General features: G+C 46.0%; 1 protein-coding gene across 5 annotated transcripts in view; it reads left to right on the top strand.

The window, feature by feature from the left end:
* LOC133352464 (glutamate receptor ionotropic, kainate 2-like) overlaps window positions 1-18,418 on the top strand; it is a 219,631-nt gene that overhangs the window by 165,009 nt on the left and 36,204 nt on the right. For all 5 annotated transcript variants that reach the window (XM_061568122.1, XM_061568126.1, XM_061568135.1 and 2 more), the window contains 2 exons: window positions 2,658-2,881; window positions 12,277-12,395. In XM_061568122.1, coding sequence (XP_061424106.1) covers window positions 2,658-2,881; window positions 12,277-12,395 — 343 coding nt within the window. The remainder of the gene's footprint in view (window positions 1-2,657; window positions 2,882-12,276; window positions 12,396-18,418) is intronic.

An 18,418-nucleotide genomic window follows, 5' to 3' on the forward strand; every position in this document is an offset into this window, starting at 1 on the left:
CATGATCAATTTCCTGATAACGTTTCAGGCTCGAGGCATGGATTTATGTAATGCACAATGCAAGATGTGTGTAAGGTTTGATTTATATATATATATACATTTAGATGGTATTCTGTCTGAGATAGTGGTTACAGATATACATTGATTATATCATAATTATCTTATTCATACCAAGTCTTGTGCTGACAGCCGTTTGGCTGTGGGAGCTATCTGGGTTTGACAAGGTGCCGGTTTTTCGTCTGAAACTCAGACATCAAAGACACGTGGTCAAATAGTAAAGTTTCCTTTCCGACCGCCTCCGCAGTAAGCTACTTGCAACAACATTCTGGGAAAAAATTTAAAGGTGCAGCCCCGCAATCACCTGCTCACGCCACTGCTGGCAGAAGGGTATCTTACATGAGAGAGCTCTCGAGAGGGTATTTCCCCCTGTTCTATGCTGACCAGGCGTCTTGGAAGAGATCGGCGTACCCACACTTTAGCTCACCGCACGCGACCTGCCCGATCAACTAACTGTGGTGGTATCCATTTATACGGCTGGGTGATCAGAGGCAGCGGCGGGAGATTGAACCGGCGAGCTCTGGATTGCAAGGGCGGTGTGCTCACCTTTTACTCATTTCTTCAGAAATGTTTGTTGTTGCGTCTAGTTTGTTGTTTTTCCCCCGCACCTCGGATTGGCACGTTTGGCTACGTACGGTGCGAAAGAAGTTAAACGTACACACACACACGCCAGCAGCAGCAGTAACTGCGCATACTATGCATAGTGCATAGGACGTAGTCTGCAGCAGCACGCTCTGATGGAAATATATTAAAAGAGGCGCGTTGCTCATCATGCATCCCTGCGCAAAGCTAAACTTTTCGTGATTTACGCACACGCGTTCGGCCCGTGTCCTCAAAACACCTTGTGCTCACCGTGTCGAGGAGACGACTTTTTTTTTCCCCGCTTTTATTTCACACGAAGCTATTGGCCTCCGCCGCCGCACGCGAGCTTGTGACACTTTATTAAGCGGGACCGGCAAGAGCCGGCGGAGAGGCGACATCAGCCTCCTAAATTACAGCCACGAACCCGCAAAGCGGCAGGCTCGACGAGCCAGAACGTACATCACGTTGCTGTTGTGAATCATGGCGTAATTATTTTAAAAGCCCGATAAGAGGCTAGCCACAGCATGTGTTCTAAAAAGAAAAAAGCCCCCCCCCTCCCCTCTTATTATTACGATTATTGAATTAGGCAAATGTGACATTCTGTGTAAACCTTATCCCTCACTTGGCAAAATGTCTCTGGCATTTTGCTCACCTCTTGAAAAATAATGAAGGGGCGCCGCTTTTGGACGCTCCGTACAAGAAGCGCACGTAAACCGGTTGAGAGGAAGTCGCTTGGACGTGCGGATTATTATGTAACGCTTTGCAGCATGTGTTCGGCTTTGAAAGTATTAATGAAGCCGACTGGATTTAGCTGTCAGGGCACCAATGTATTAGCACATTGGCAAATTATCCTCGTTTTTGCTCCGGATTGTGTCTCCGAGTTTTCAGCAACCTTCTGATCAATTTGGTTTTTTTTCAACGGTGCTTAGTGGCCTAATTGCAACACGACTTTACACTCAAGTTTTGTTCGCAGTCGATCACGTTTATGAGAGTTATCGTCTCGTGTTACGGGATGGATTAAGCTTATGCATTAACGCTTTCAGCCTTTGATGGCAAGTAGTAAAAACCCACTGACACTCATCATAGAATAGAACGGTTCCATTAGAAAAAACACAGAGAGAAAGATGCATGATAGATTAACAGGGATAACGGTAGGGTTGCCACCTGAACTGGTTGTCCCAGAATTATCCTCTTGTTGTTGTAGCCGCTGCCCTTTGAAATGTGTGAGCTTTTCTGGGACAAAGACTCAATTTTGCAAGTTATGTTCTCATAAAACATACAAAGACAAAGATCCTCCGTTTAGCCCCAACAAGTTCTTGGGGCCCTTAGCAATCACCTTTGAAGGCTGGCACGGCACACGAGGGGGGTTGGTTTCTTGGTCAGCCGACCCGGCTAGGTGAAGCATGGTCAAACGACTCCCCCGTACGGAGGCCTGGCCTTTATTGTGCAGCAGTGGGGGTTTATTCAACGCGAAAACAATTATCATTATTTTTCTTTTTCTCATTATAAGGCGGTGAAACAACGAATGCGAATCAGGCGAGCGTGCCAGTCCGGATAAGTAAATGGTTAACAATTACTGTGCAGGTGTCAGCGGTCGGGTTGTAACAACCCCTGTCGTTGTTCACTGCGATGTCCGACGTTTCGCTCCGAGTGCTGGGGTGAGGGGGATCCGAAGTGCGGCAAACCCGCGTACGGTGCAGCGTGAAAAGCGCGCTGAAGGGATGTGCGTCGCGCAAGCAACAGCCGCGAACGCCGACGCGGTCACGAGATCTCGGACTAATCACAAACTACTGTCGTTGTTGTTGTTGTTGTTGTGGTCGTCGTTGTTGTTGTGGTTGTGTGCGTCTCGGTAGAAAATGTTGATGCGTCGTCAGGCCTTTGCCACTCTCAGCCCTCCTTGCACGGCCATTTTAACCCTCGTCTCATGCCGCTGCGGATCATTCTAATTCACCTTATATCGGTTATTTATTGTTATTATGTGTGTGTGTTTTTTCCCCTCCCTCCTCCTCTTCCTCCAGAAAGCTGACCTGGCTGTTGCACCCCTCACCATTAACTACATGCGGGAGAAGGCCATCGATTTCTCCAAGCCATTTATGACGCTGGGAATCAGCATTTTGTACCGCAAGCCCAACGGAACCAACCCAGGAATATTTTCATTTCTCAATCCCCTCTCACCCGACATCTGGATGTATATTCTGTTGGCTTACTTGGGCGTCAGTTGTGTGCTGTTTGTCATTGCAAGGTAATTCTATTCAAACAATTTTAAGTGTTTTTTTTCTTCTTTCTTCTGCATGCACACTATTTTAAGTTGTCGGCAGACTCAACGTTTATTCATTTTGACACACACATATTTAGAGGTCACCAAGTGTGCACTCAAAGTCATCAGATCTCAGAAGCTACGCACGGTTTGAACCTGGATAGTGCTTGGATGGGCGATCACCATGGATACATAGGCGGCTGTGTAGCTAAGTGGTTGGGCAGTATCAGGGCAGTGCAGCACAATCCATCGTTGTACTATACTTCTATGCTCCCACTTCTATCATTCCCTCTGCTTTCTCCAATCCCGCACTGACCAGCGCGGTGAAATGTGGTAAAATAATCCCAACCATCCGCAAGACATGGGGAGGCCTTCATCCAGCAGTGGATTGGAAAAAAGGGACTGTACATAAATAAAGGTATTTTCCAACTTGGTTCGGTAAATAATGAACACAGCTGCAGTAAAGGTTTATCTGTATGGCTTTAGGTAGAGTCGTTTCTGATGAATACTCACTAAACCTTGAAACTAGGCTATTTGAACATCTGTCAGACCATCAATCAGTATTTATTGAGGCAGATGATGAGCACCCATTGATGTCCATTATATTTTATGTAATTGACATCTGGATGATGACAGTTATTTGAGGTCAAATGTTATCGCTGTTATTATTTATTTCTGAGTAATTTTCAAATGCAGGCTTTGGACTATGGCTCACATTAAGCAATAGATGCCCACACATCGATCTTGCATTCATGATGCGGTTCAAGCTTGCACAGCTGTAGAATAACATTAGGTGGTACATATATGTTTTAATTAAATGTATATATATATTTTTTTATTAAATGTCACCGATAGTTCAGAATAATAAGAGTGGGAGCCAAGGAATGGAATGCATCCGATAGGACGCCCAACTCGGAGATGGAGCAATGAAATCAGTTCATGCTCTCTCCTTCACTTCGTTGAGCTATCATTTGTTGCCATGTCGCTTCTGAAGAAAAGCCATATAGCTCAGCCGGCCTTACCTGGTAAAGTAAAAAATAGCTTAAATGGTTTTAGTAGTTTAACGTGCAGATGATAGGTGGATTAGCTCATCACACAATCGTGAGCGATGGCCGCAGCTTGAGGTTTTCATCCAACAGTGAATTGACCATGGCTGATGATAATACTAATGATGATGACGAGAGAAAATGCACTATATATAGTATGCCATAAACACCTTTCAGGCGACAGTACAGACAGCTTTGAAAGCCTATTAGTCGTTTTTTGAGCTTCCAACGCACAGGCATTTCATTTTAAAACCACGATGCAGCTTCAGAGCAATTGAACAAAGCCCTGTGATTCTCAAGGGGTTTATGAAAACTGCATGTCTATTTATCAATCAACGGGGATGTAACGATTCACCTTACTGAGCAATGCGTTGTCAGTGTTCAGAATAATGATTTGCTCTGCTCTTCTTTTGTCAATGTCACGTGGGGGGGGGGGGGGGGGGTGTAGAATGTGCAGCGGTAGGAATCTATGAACTCTATACTGGTGCAATGCTTTATATATATATTTCATGGATTGGAAATAGAATCATCGAATATTTGGTGGAGGCAGTGGTGCAGTTGTTTGCACCCCTGCGCTATGAATCTGGCGACCGGAGTTCTTTTACTGACCACGGCTTACATCGGTGGCGAGTTAACATGCCGGACATAGTCCCCGCTTCATCAGTCCACACTGACCAGTGTGGTGAAGTATGGTGGTGATATAACCCTTGTAACTGACGTTGCATGCAGGTGCCTTCATCTGGCAGCAGATTGACCATGGCTGCTGATGATGATAATTGTCATCATATGCATATGTAAACCACCAGTCACTTGAAGAGATCTCAGAAATAGCTCTGTGAGATCCACTTCCATTGGCCATTCTCCAAGACGAAGTGTTGCATCGCCCTGCTAGAGATCCAAAAATCGGGATAAATTGGGGGGGGGTCATTAATTTTTATTTTGCAAAAAAAAGCACTTTTCACTAGATACATTATATAAACGTGTTTGCAACAGAGGGCTATACTCACGCTAAAACGCAGCAATTGCGAGATCAAGAATTTATTTTATACGAGGAGTTGACCAATCGTTACATCCCCTATCAGGGGCGTCTTCACCATTGGCCAGGCACTCAAGTCTGCAAAATCGAGGTTTCATTTTGGTCCCTAAAGCAACATTTTAGACTCGCAAGTTGGTCCCGTGCGCTCGTTGGGGTCTCAGCCAGAATGGGCTGTGCGTTGAGCTATGGTCTAGTGCGGTCACACGTGTTTATGTTCACTGGAGTAGAGTTGAGCCAGAACAGCATTACACCATTGGGCTTTTTTTTTTTTTGCCTCGATGCCATAATGACAGGACATTGTGTAGAGCGAAGCCCCCTTCGAAAATTGTTACCACGAGCAACTTGAGAACATTTTAACCTTGATCCTCATGTGCCATCATCATAATGATTATTCACAAGGTGACATCTGTTGGGTCAAGTCCTACCGGCGCGGAGAAATTGTACTTATTTAATGTAGTTAAAACTATCATAAAATTGCCCTTATTTAATGTAGTTAAAACTATCATAAAAGTGCTGAAATATCAATTAAAATGCTGCACCAAGTGGGTAATGTGGTTTTTATATAGAAATTTGAATATTCATTCCAATTTCTTTTGGCAGTTTCTTGTGGATGACAGATTCTTTATATATTGCAGGACATTATTATTCCGCATAATGTGCCACTATATTTGCTAAATCATTACTCGGCATATTGTGTCGCTATATTTGCTATTGCTGAAACAAATTAGATGAGGTCAACAGGCATGTAAAAATCACGTTAAACTGCAAGGCATTCTCATAGGGTCTGAAATGCAGATTTTTGTCTTCTCAATTATCCGCTGTGATTTAATGCCAATTTCAGACGTAATTTAAATTACCTTTCAAGATATCTCAATTTATTAAAATAATGTAAAATGCCGTTTTAGGTATTTAAACTTTTAACTCCTTAAAACATTGCCACGTAAATTAATCAGTGGTGAATGTAAGTGACTTTTCATAATCTGGTTAATTACATTTTTACGAGATAACTTAAAATTGTTGGGACACCTTGACAAGAGCTGTAGTTACATTGAAACGTTTTCATATTCTCTTTAAAATAAGTACGAGGCTTTTTCTGAATCGCACATCGAACAGCCTAGCGTGTAGAATTTAGTCACTTTGTGTGCAGTCATTTCACTCATCAGAGACCTACCCAGTAACCATGGAATGTTGGGCCAACATTGGTGCATGTTTGACTGGGTAACGCTCCTTTAAATTACTCTTGTAGGCATCAGTCTCAAATGTAATTCAGCTTTGTAACCAACCATAGGAACGTGGAATTTCCAACACCAGAAATGCAGTTATGGAGCTGATCGCTGCCCACCTCATTTCAACAGGGATACGATTTGACTCGCCCCCCCCCCCACACACACTTTAGTTTATCATCATTATTTATCATAACGCCACCTCTGTAATTTCCTTGCACCTACAGCAATTTGCATTTAACAGCACTCAATAATGCAATTCCATTCATTCAAGACACCCTCTGCAAAAAAAACAACCAGCAGTCTTCCAGCATGGCTTAGCCCTGCATGCCCTACTGACGTCACGTGCCCAAAGGATTGTGCCTGCGGTGTTTGTAGGCTGTGCCCCATCCCGGGGCCTGCACAGCACGGCTTTGTTTGACGGTTTAGCAGCCAGTGGCGACTTGTCATTAGGGGCAAATGGGGGCCGGTTCCCCACTAGTGAAATAAATAAATAAAAGTTTAACTATTAATTAATAGCACAAGGTAACACAATATTTGTTCCTGGGTAGTAAGTGTTATTTCGTAATTGCCCATTGGCAATTACGAAATAATACTAACTACCCAGGAACAAAAAAAAGTATTTACACAGTGTAATAATATTTAACAGGCGATGTTTTTGGTCTATGGTCATTCTTCAAAGCAGAGATATCAAACAAACGGTCATTGGCCAACACTTCACCTGTTGCAGATTTCATTTTGACAAATGAGTTGAATTTTTGGTGACATGTGCTTGTGCAGCACCGGTCAACACGGTAACCATTTTAGTGTGCGTTATAAAGATTATGAACTGTATACCATTCCTCCCATTCTTAGCCTCCCCCTTTCCCCACCCAAACCTCCCCCATGGCCCCACACACCAGCGGGCTTCCATTGCCCCTTATATATATTTCACTCACTAGCCGCCACTGGTTAGTTTAAGCAAACCAGTGTCGAATTAGAAGTCCGCTCGACCGTGAGACTTTCAGCAGTGACGTGTTGATGACGACTTTTCTCAGTACGTGTTGTTTTGAGGTTGGGAGTGATTGCGGTTTTTGCTGGCATGGCTTAACCTTAGGGAGCTCAGCATCCAGTCACATGTTTACGTCCACCGGCCGGTTTTAAATGATCCCACCACTATCGCCGTAGCCTTGCCAATACTGCAGAGCAAATCTACACGTTTACCTGCGTACTGTCCAAGTTGCGAGATTAGCTCACCGTCCATGTTATTATTACTTCTTAATTTGCTGAAACGATGTAGCAACATGGACACCTAGGGTAGACTATCGCCGTCCGTGAAACATAACACCTTCACGGTAGCCTCGTGCTATAAAAATGCGGCAAAAATGCAGTAAAAAGCTAAATTTACGAAATTATACATTTTGATTCATGCTGGCAGATTAAAGCATTGAAAGTCTCCTGCCATTCTGATCATAGGTGCTGACGCTGTAATTATCGCTGCGGCTCTAAAGTACTGATTGCCACCCTTGTCGCAGAAAGCTTGGAATTAGAATTTTTAAAACATTCTGCCTCTACATATGCTGCCACACCGCAGACATGTCTGCTGTACAGCAATACTTTGGCCTGCATGGCTGTGAGCTCACCAAATTGATTTCATAATTATTTAAAATGTGAGATCGCGTACAGCAGCATAAATGGATGTCGTGGATTGAAGCTGATGACTTCCAATATTATTACAGTTGTGAATCATTCACAGTCATTAGAAGGTTTGTAAGTTAAACACACCTGATGAGGAGATACCTCGGGCACTCAAATCTGTGGCTCAATACGATGAGAACCACTTTTTGGGAGCTCCACATTGACCATCCAATGAGGTGACTCACCCCTGCCATGTGGTCACCTGCCTGCTATTGACTGTCCCCATCTGCGTGTAGCGTGTGTGATGCATAGCCAGGGAAGCATCTCGCCTGATGCGCGGCCGGCCGGCTCACGACACACAGTCACCCGCCAAGGTTTGCGCCGTAGGATTGGGCTTTAAGCTTGAGTGGGTTCCGTGCTGGTGGCGGACTGGAGGCTGAGTCCCCCCCCGGTGAGAGAGTTTGGCGGAGAATCCGTGCAGCCATGCCAGATCCAAAAACCGCGAATAGCTGTTGGTCTTGTAACGGCAACTGCATGCAAACTGTGGCCCAAGTTGGAACAGAACATACGTCCAATTTTTTTTTCTCTCTCAAGTTCAAAATCACAGTGCATCATGAATGTGTGAGTATTATCATCGTTAATGTTTTTTTTGAACCCCGCGAGAATTCGGTAAGTGACATGTTTAATTTCATTTGTTTGTGACACGGCATTGTGCTTTTGTTTTATTATGTTTTGTTTGTGTATACATGCTGTTTTTTTTTTTGCACAGCCATCCTAGATACTGTGGCATTCAGCCATTGAATTTTGATTTTGCTCGCTGATAATATGAATTGTGTTTGTGGGAGAAAGAAAATAATAATCAAAAAATGTAATTGTACTGGTAATACTGAGCAAAATCACTTACAAAACTTAAATGCACAAGGGATGGGAATTGCGACGCAATGGTCCGTGTACTGCCCCAATGAACCTCGCGTCCCGAATTCGATTCCTGGTCAAGTCCAGCATCCGTGGGGGAGCGATATCTCAACCGGTCATCGCCTTTCCCCTTTCACCAACCCACGCTGACCAGCGTGGTGAGATATGGTCGAAACGACCCCTCTCCCCGCGATAAACGTGGCGTGACGCGGCCTTCATCCAGCAGTAAATTGACACCACACTGGCAATTATTGTTCGCACATAAGATGGTCACTTAAATTTTCCAGCTCAACATCATGAACATAATCATTAACACATCAACACACGTTTGCACACGGGCGAGTGCATTTGTGACTGTGCATGCTGGCAGGGATGTGCATGCATAACATCACGGCACGTCCGTGCATAAATATCGAGTGCGTTCAGTGTTAATGCAATACACGCGTGACGACATCCATGGGCGAGTGTGCACATGAATGCGTGCACGTGTGCGTGCGTGCGCGTGCCATTGTGCGTGTGCGTGCGTGGGGAGCGGACGTGCGGTGATTTGTGCGCTGCACTAAGAACCCAGTGACCCGAGTTCCATTCAAGCTCGCTGGCAACACCAGTGACGATTATCTGAACCAGTCTTGGGCTTCTGCTGGTTCGACTTGGCCTCAAATAAGTACCTGGTGTGATGTGTAACTATCGTAACGAGAGAGAGACAAAGGCGGCCGGGCCTGGTACTAGCCACCCATCTCGTGTGCCATTCCAGCCTTAATTGGTGCTTGCTGACAACACCTGCCCCAACAGCCTATTAGAGGCTATATAGTGCATCTTTGTCTTCGGTGTGTGGTTTTGTAGTGGGGAGCGCACTGCACAATACAAACCGGGCTGCCCAAGTTCGATTCCCGCTCGTTGCCAACATCAGTGATGATTAAACCCCAGGTCAAATCAGCCTTTAAATGAGCACATGGTGTGGTGTATAAAACATCGGTACTGGGAGAGACAAAGGCGGCCGGGCGTGGTACTTGGACAGAACCAACCCAGTCAGCGCGAGCCAAATTTGCTTGGGTACAACTGGGATATCCTGGAATCGTTGTGTGCATGCGTGCATGTCTGCATGCATGCATGCATCCTATGGGCTGTTGAACATTTCCCTTCACATCTCTGTTAACTGTAGGTGTCCTGCATGTGGCCTTGGGCGGCAATGGTGCAGCAACCGAAGCGTGCATTTTTTTGTCCGTGCGTGTGTTCGTCGATGCGTGCGTGCCTCATCGAGTGAGCTTGCGTGTGTGTGCGTCTGTGCCTACGTGAGCGGTCCGTGTAGCGGTGAGCACGCTGCGCTACGAACCCGGCGACCCGTCTTCGAATCTCGATCACGACCAATAACAGTGGCGAATATTTGATCCGGTCCTGGGCCTCGCCTAGGTCGACTCAGCCTGAAATGAGTACCTGATGCGGTTTGTAAGCATCATCGCCACTAGGGAGACAAAGGCGGTCCATAGGTGCTCACTAACACCACTTGCCCCAACAGTCTGTTGCGGCTATACGGGCGATCTTTGTCTTTGTTGTGTGGCCCTCTCAGCGAGCCCTCTCTGCTCCATCTCATTCTGATTTGTCATTTTATTTGATTATTTTCTCTTCGGTTGTGTGCTCAATCCTAGCTTGACTCTAGTCTTTTAGGAAACTACCTTTTTCCTCGGCCTACTAATGTGTCATGATCCAGATGACTTTATTGTGCAACCCCCCAAAAAGCTCTCCCTATTTAAATCGCTAATGGCAATTTTTTTTTGCTGTTGGCGCCTAAAAATATCTATATTTGACGAATTTATTCATGGACAAGATCGTAAATGCACACACAAAACACCGTGTCTTTCTTTAGCAATCAAAAAATAACATTCACATTTAGAATTGGGCATGCACGACGGTGTGAAATAACAGGAATGGTAGAGAAGGTGATGTTATGTTAATGCCACAATGTAAACGGCCATTACCAAACTGTCAAAATAATTTGGTGCAATTTTGGAGAGAGCTGAAAAAAATATTCCGTGCTCTTAAAAAAGTATTGGGAAGGGACCTCAAAAGTTAAACAAAAATAATCATCACATTTGTGTTAATAACAAAATATTTCCCTTATGAATAAAAAAGGGTGAATGTTATGGTTTTATTTTCTCAAGAATGTGTACAGTTATTTGCATGACATTATTTCCATTATTTATATATATAGCCAGGTGTTTTATTTCCCAATAATCTGCGCAAAAAAACTCATTGCTCAGACAGTGCACATTGTTTCATATTTGCAAATTCTGAAATTAATTACTTTGATAGGAACACAAGGTGTCACTTGTAGGAGGCATCTCATCGTTATTCTTTTGCAAACGCAAATTATTTCTGTGGGCACTCCAGTTTTCCCCCCGCACAAAATAACACGTGGAAATAAACATACCGATTAATAGAATTGTCCAAACATTCAAAGCAGGACCCTCCTGGTAAATAGCGAACAATGTTATTGCCTGCGCGTGCTAATGCGTCCATCGCAGTTAATCAATCAGCAGGTTTGCGTGCGGTGGGGTAAAGTGTGGGTGCTCTCACGTGTTCCCAAGACCTTCTGGCCAGCGTGGAATAGTAGGCCAAATACTCTCCAGAGGGGCTCTGGAGTTCGCTGAAGTGGAGGCCCTTCCACTAGCTGTAGCTTAAGCCAAACACAGTCCATAATAATGGTCGCAGACACGTACGTGTTACATTTTAGACATTGCAGGTTTTTACCTTTTTGTACTTGTTACTTGACAAAAAATAACTGTTAGGAGCTTGTTTAAATAAACGACGCCACCACAATGCTTGCACGGTAATACCTCCGGCAACACACACACACAAGAAGAACACGACAATCTCAACTGCAAGTCATTCCAGGGCTACCTGCAACGTTGTGCCTCTCTGCCTTTACCACGTAGACTCACCGCCCCCGCATTAAACGACTACAACCATCCAGGAGGTCAACTCGGCCTTCGACGAGTATACGCTGTGTTGATTGTGGTGCTTGTCCTCCCCCCCATCCTTTACACGAGGATTTGCAGGGCTGCACTGTTACCGTTACCTCCGCGTTGATTATTCTCAGTGGGGCTATGATTTGGGTGAGGGTTGAAGTTGATGCTGCTGCTAGGCACGTGCGTGCGAGCGCACGGCGAGGAGGCGTGGCGCAGCGGTTAGCGCACCGCGCTTTGAACCCAGCGAGCCGAGTTCGATTCCCTGCTCACGGGCAACATCGGTGGCGGGTATCTGAACCGGTGCTGGGACTCCTCCCCTAGGTCGACTCAACCTTAAATAAGTACCTGGTGTGGTGTGTAAGCATTGGCACCGGGGGCCACAAGAGGCGGCCGGGAGTGGTGCTGGCCAACCACCCCCTCGTGTGCGACAGTGCTGGCCTTCATAGGTAGTGCTGCCCGCTAACGGCACTTGCCCCAACAGTCAGTTCGAGGCTACGTGGATGGGGAGATCTTTGTCTTTGTGCGCGTTATGCTTGGGCTGCGTCTGCTTGGCCGCTCACTTGTGCACCTCGCCCAGGTTCAGTCCGTACGAGTGGTACAACCCCCACCCGTGCAACCCGGACTCGGACGTGGTGGAGAATAACTTCACGATGCTCAACAGCTTCTGGTTCGGAGTGGGAGCCCTCATGCAGCAAGGTACGGATGAAGGGACGAGTGAGCGAGCGAGCGAGTAAGCAGCGGGCAAGGCCGTCAACGGTGGCCGTGTCACCTTCGTGTGGACGCTGTCTTGTTCTTTTAACGACAGAAAGCAACGAATACAATTTTACATTCAGGTGGTGTTCACGTTGATCAATCACATTGGTCAATCGATGTGAACACCACCTGGATGTGATCAATGTGAACACATTGATCAACCGGTGCGACGTTTTATGCCTCTCTCCATTGGTGACAGCTTCCTGAGCCATTTGTCTCTGAGCAAATCACCCGAAATGTGGCCAAGAGTGATATTTCCTATCCTTGAACTTCTGTGCATCATTCTTAATGTCCTTGTGGTCTGGTCATCTATGTACCTAAATCTCTATATATGTACACCTCTGTTATCTACCTGTCCACTGTCTTTCCACAAGTAGAGTTTTATTTGAATGTTTAGCTACATATCTGAAATGCATGATTATCTTCCTGCCTGCGATAACATCACTTCGAATGTACAGAGATGTCAAATCGCGGAAACTTAGCATTGTTGAGCCTGGATAGTTTCTTGCATTGGGTGACCACCATGCATAGCAGGTGCTGTAGGCAGCCGTGGGTCTACTCGGTGGGCAGCAGAGGGCAACTGCGGTAACCACGCTTCGACAGCGAGTAAAGTCCGAACACTTTGTTATCGCTCCCTCTTTGAGTCTGGTCCATCGCGAATGCGCGCCGGTAACACACGGCAAGCTCTTTGGGAAGGACGGCATTGAAAGCTTGTTTACAAAAGTGGCTCATAGACTCGAGGATGTGGATCTCGAACATCTGCCGCCGGCGACCGGCTCCCTGACACTGCACTGCCGCTGGACGTATCGAGCCGCACAACAACACAACGGATATTCCCTGGCAGCGCCCCTCACATTCATCCCGCTGCTTTGCTTGCAATATCTTATGAGATGGGGCACATTCAGGGAGATAGATGGCCGCAAGGCAAAATTCATCTTGTCGTCGTCCCATTAGGAACCGTGGGCCCGCGCCCATTGACACCTGCACCGCATCGCGCGACACTTTCAGATGCGCTTCTGCGGCCGTCTGGAATGCTCTTCCTTCCGATATTAGGAAGCCACTGGGCGCTGTGCACTTTTAAATACTCGATATTGCTTTTTGCGTTTAGATTGTTGTCCTTCCCCCGCACCTCCGATTGGCACGGTTGGCAACGTACGGTGTGAAAGAAGTTCAATGTGCTTACGCACGTACATGCACACCAGTGAATCCCTTTAAGTCTTCTGAAGCTACCCCATACCCAGCGCACGCAGGAGCACCACTTAGACACATTCACCCTTTAGGCTGCAGGAAATGAGTGCATCGGCGCCGGTAGAAAGCCTCGCTCCAGAATGGCTCGGCAATTCAAACACAAGGTGCAAGTCATTTAAAGCACAAGTATTAGCCTTTGGACAGAAATCGAACGAGTAAACAATGTTGGCTGTAATTGCCCTCGCGCACCGTTTCACGAGTCAGACCAGGGGGCCCACTCGATGTTTGCTCGTTTTTTTTTTTAACAAACAGTTCCCGGCACTTTTTGTGAACGCACGGCAAGGGGCGGGGGGGGTGAAGCGAGAATTGTGCAGAGTGGTGGCAGGGGGGGGGGGGGTTGCTATACCCCCCCCGGGATAAATATCAGGTGATTGTACGATTTTGAGACATTTTGTGTCGAGCTGGACTTCTGCTATGCTGACTCCAAGTGGCATATTATAAGATCATGCTTAAAAATAAAACCGCGCCATTGTCAAGGTGGCAGGGAATGACAGGTCTGAAAGTGGCAATTTTGACTCGGGGAAGGGGGGAAATTACGTGCAAGTGAGTATGGGGCGTGTGCGGTATGTGGCTGCAGTGCGGAGCGGTGGCGCAGCGGTTAGCGCACTGCGCTACGGATCCCGAGTTCCAGTCCCGCTCACGGCCAATTATTAATAGCTGCGAATGTTTGAACCGGTCTGGGGCCCTCCCCCAGGTCGACTGAGCCATACATGAGTACCTGGTGCAGTGTGTAAGCATCAGCACTTGGGGAGACAAAGGCAGCCAGCAATAGAGTTGTCCACACCACTGTCTAATGTGTTGTGTCCGCCTCAATCGGTGCTTGCTAACAATGCTTGCTTCATCATGTTCATGAAGGAGTGGCGAGGTGTGGTAGCGTCATGCTTCATTTCACCACGATGTGAACCCAACTATCGATTCCTAGCCTCGCACATCATTGTCAAGTGTTGCCAATAGATGTCGTGTACTTCTCCAATGTTCGCTCGGCCATAAGTGAGCACCGGTGTGATGCGAGCACCACCGCTGGCGATTCTTGTGTTTGATTTGTATGTGGAAGACTGTTGCCGAAGTGTGTGTGTAGTGCTATATTCCCAGTAACCATGGTTCGAAACCTGGGCATGATGCACAGCCATCGCTCGTGTCGAATGATGAATAAATCTCACCCAAGGGTCCCTTCGGTCAAATCACGATGACTTCGATATCCGTAACAGAGAGAAAAAATCAAAGGCTGCCGGGAGCCTGCAATGCTCACAATATTACGGTCTGCCATGCAAGTGTCAGCATTGTGGACCTTCACAGGTTTTCGCTAAACACGGTGTGCTCCGACCCGTCTAATTAATACCATTCAGAGCTGTCGCAATCGATTGCTCGTTCGAAGGTTCTCTTTAAAAAAATAATCCGTCGACGTTCGGCAGCACCGGTGTTGGGAAACGGAGACCCCATGCTGCATCTGCTGGCTCATGACACGCGGTGGTGGTTTGCATGGCTAGCCCATCGTGCCTGCACACTCGTGGCAACACAACGTATGCACGTGCGTACGCGTGTTGAACTTCTTTCGCACCGTACGTAGCCAACCTGTGCTAATCGGAGGTGTTGTGCAGGGTGGTACGGGAAGGACAAATTGAACACAAAAAGCAGTTCTGAAGAAATGGGTTTTCAATCGAGGTTTAGATGAGGACCTCCTTATGTATTGCAGGTCACGGGGGTTATTTAAGCTTGCATCATCATGCTACAAATCCAGTGATCCTAGTTCAATTCCCCAGCCATAGCTAACATCAGTGGCGAATATCTGTACGAGTCTTGAGCCTCCCCAAGGTCGACTCAGTCTTGAATAAGTAGCCGCTGTACTTGTGTAAAGTTCAGCAAAGTTCACTGACCCCGGAACGACTCGCCCATAGCGCCCGCACACTCGTGGCGAAACAACGTATGCACGTACGTACAGTATATACGTACGCGTGGTGAACTTCTTTTGCACCGTACGTAGCCAACCTGCGCCAATCGGAGGTTTGCGGAAATAAACAACAACACAACAAGCAGTGCCTGAAGAAGTTAGTTTTCAATCTATTGGATAAAAACACGCGGGTTCGAGTTGCCGTCTGGGTCCCGCGCTTCCTATTAGCACGGTTGGCTCAGTCGGGTGCGAACGAAGCTCAGCACACACGTGTACACAGGCGCTCTTGAAGATGTGAGTCGTGTGCCAAAAGTGTCACGTCTGCAGGTGCATTCGCGGACGTATTTAGCGAGCGGCTTGCCCCGGGATTCCTTCCGTAATGACTCGTGGTATAAACCCATTCGTCGAACGTGGCTTTGGGGGCACCCCTCGGAGGTGTTGGGCTAATGATTAGTACTGAGCCAGCAGCCCTGAGATTGTTCCTCTCAAGCCAGAGGGAGAGAGACCCCCGCCGCCAACCTTTGAGGCTTGCGTTGTAAACCGTAAATAATCACCACTGGGTGCGCAATTAATGTAACAACAACAACGGAAATAAATAAACGCACTCATAATTTGCATTTAAAGTTTGATCGATCTCTGCTCGGTGTTGCGCGGTGACGCGTCCGTGGCTTGCTGCAGAGGTTCGCGGTTCGAGTCGAGCAGCCGCCCTGATTAATGCTGGCCAACAGTGCGCGTGATTCACACTGGATGTTAACGATCGCGCGATGTCGTTCTAAAATAGGCCACGTGTGTGCCACTTGCCACGGGCCGAATTTTTTTGCTCGTTTACAATGTTTTCGTTACTTGCTTATTACTTATTTCGGTAAAACCACATAGGTACCTCACTCTTTGTTGTAGCCTATTATCCCCCCCTCCCCTCCCCTCCCCCCACATCTTTGTGTGCGTTTTTGCTGCTGTTGGTCTAAAATCTAGATCTTACTTGCACATGGACCTCGACGTTTTTAATGTAATTCATTTCCACTGGTCTTTTTTTCGTAATAGTTTGCGTGTGTCTCATGTACGACCGTTAAACACTTCGTTCGTTAGTTGTGCAATACTCCTCAAGGGCTCCGTTACTTGTTCTCCGCATCATGGAAGTTTTTTAAAATCTTTGTTTTGTTGTTCCCGCCGCTGTGCGAATGCACCACGGATCTCTCCCGTGTAAAATAGCCGGGCAAATTGTCGAAGAGAAGCATCCCGCGTTAGCAATTCACCTTCAGCATAGCAACATTGTTTCCCCCACTAGGCAGACCTACATAGCCTTCTGTGGTAAAAGCTCCCTCTACAATTGCTTCGCGCTAAATAATCCACGCAAACAACGGAACGTGCGCGGCATCGTTTTATTACATAGTGTAACAACAAAATATTTTTTTTGTTCCTGGATAGTAAGTGTTATTTTCAAATTGCTTATGCCTCAAAAGTGCAGAAAATGTCTATTATTTCCCACAAACTTTGCTCTTGTGACCAAGACACAAACGCAAAGTTAATAATCCACTCCATTAATAACACTGTGTAACACATTTATTTATTATTTGCTCTTGGATAGTAAGTGTTATTTTCAAATTGCTTATGCCTCAAAAGTGCAGAAAATGTCTATTATTTCCCACAAACTTTGCTCTTGTGACCAAGACACAAACGCAAAGTTAATAATCCACTCCATTAATAACACTGTGTAACAAATTTATTTATTATTTGTTCTTGGATAGTAAGTGTTATTTTCAAATTGCTAATGCCTCAAAAGTGCAGAAAATGTCTATTATTTCCCACAAACTTTGCTCTTGTGACCAAGACACAAACGCAACGTTAATAATCCACTCCATTAATAACACCGTGTAACAAATTTATTTATTATTTGTTCTTGGATAGTAAGTGTTATTTTCAAATTGCTTATGCCTCAAAAGTGCAGAAAATGTCTATTATTTCCCACAAACTTTGCTCTTGTGACCAAGACACAAACGCAAAGTTAACAATCCACTCCATTAATAACACCGTGTAACAAATTTATTTATTATTTGTTCTTGGGTAGTAAGTGTTATTTCCTAATTGCCTATACCTCAAAAGTGCAGAAAATGCTATTATTCTCCACAAACTTTGGTTTTGTGACTAGGACAGTGATATTTTGAAATGTACCTATTTTCAATGAGAAAACGTGGTGTGCATTTGTGTGTTTCCTTCACGTAAAGTCCTGGTCACAAAAGCAAAGTTTGTGGGGAATAATATCCATTTTCTATACTTTTTAAGCATAAGCAATTACGAAATAACACTTCTTACCCAGGAACAAAAATCGTGTTACATAGCGATGTATCACGATTCAGGGAGATCAGTGGAAATTTCCCCGTCCGAACGTCTGAAGAAAGGATGATGCTGTAACAGAGGTAAAGTGAGACCCCCACATTTTGGGCGACATTCAGCTCCGGCTTACCAAGTCCCTGCGCATTACCGTGGAGGCAGACGTGAGGTACAAACGATCGCAAGTGGCGTCCTCGATCATCGAATTCTCTGTCCGTGCTAAGCGGGTGCCCCGCGGTGGCGAGATGTTAACTACCTCGCCTGGTATGCAGGAGGTCGTAGGTTTCATCCCGACCCTGACGATGTCTGTATATTTGGAGTTTGCGTGTTCTCCCTGTGGCCACGTAGATTTTTCTCCGAGTCCTCCAGTATTTTCCCCACCCAATTTTATACACACCCTTTATAGTATTTGGCTGCTATCAATTTTACACATTGATAAGCTATGTCGCTGAGGTGTCATTTGTGGCCAGGTCGCTTCTGAAAAAGCGCTATATAAGCTTAG

The sequence above is a fragment of the Lethenteron reissneri genome, chromosome 5 (genome assembly GCF_015708825.2).
Source record: "Lethenteron reissneri isolate LAM-NWPU_2019-01 chromosome 5, ASM1570882v1, whole genome shotgun sequence".
Taxonomy (NCBI): domain Eukaryota; kingdom Metazoa; phylum Chordata; class Hyperoartia; order Petromyzontiformes; family Petromyzontidae; genus Lethenteron; species Lethenteron reissneri.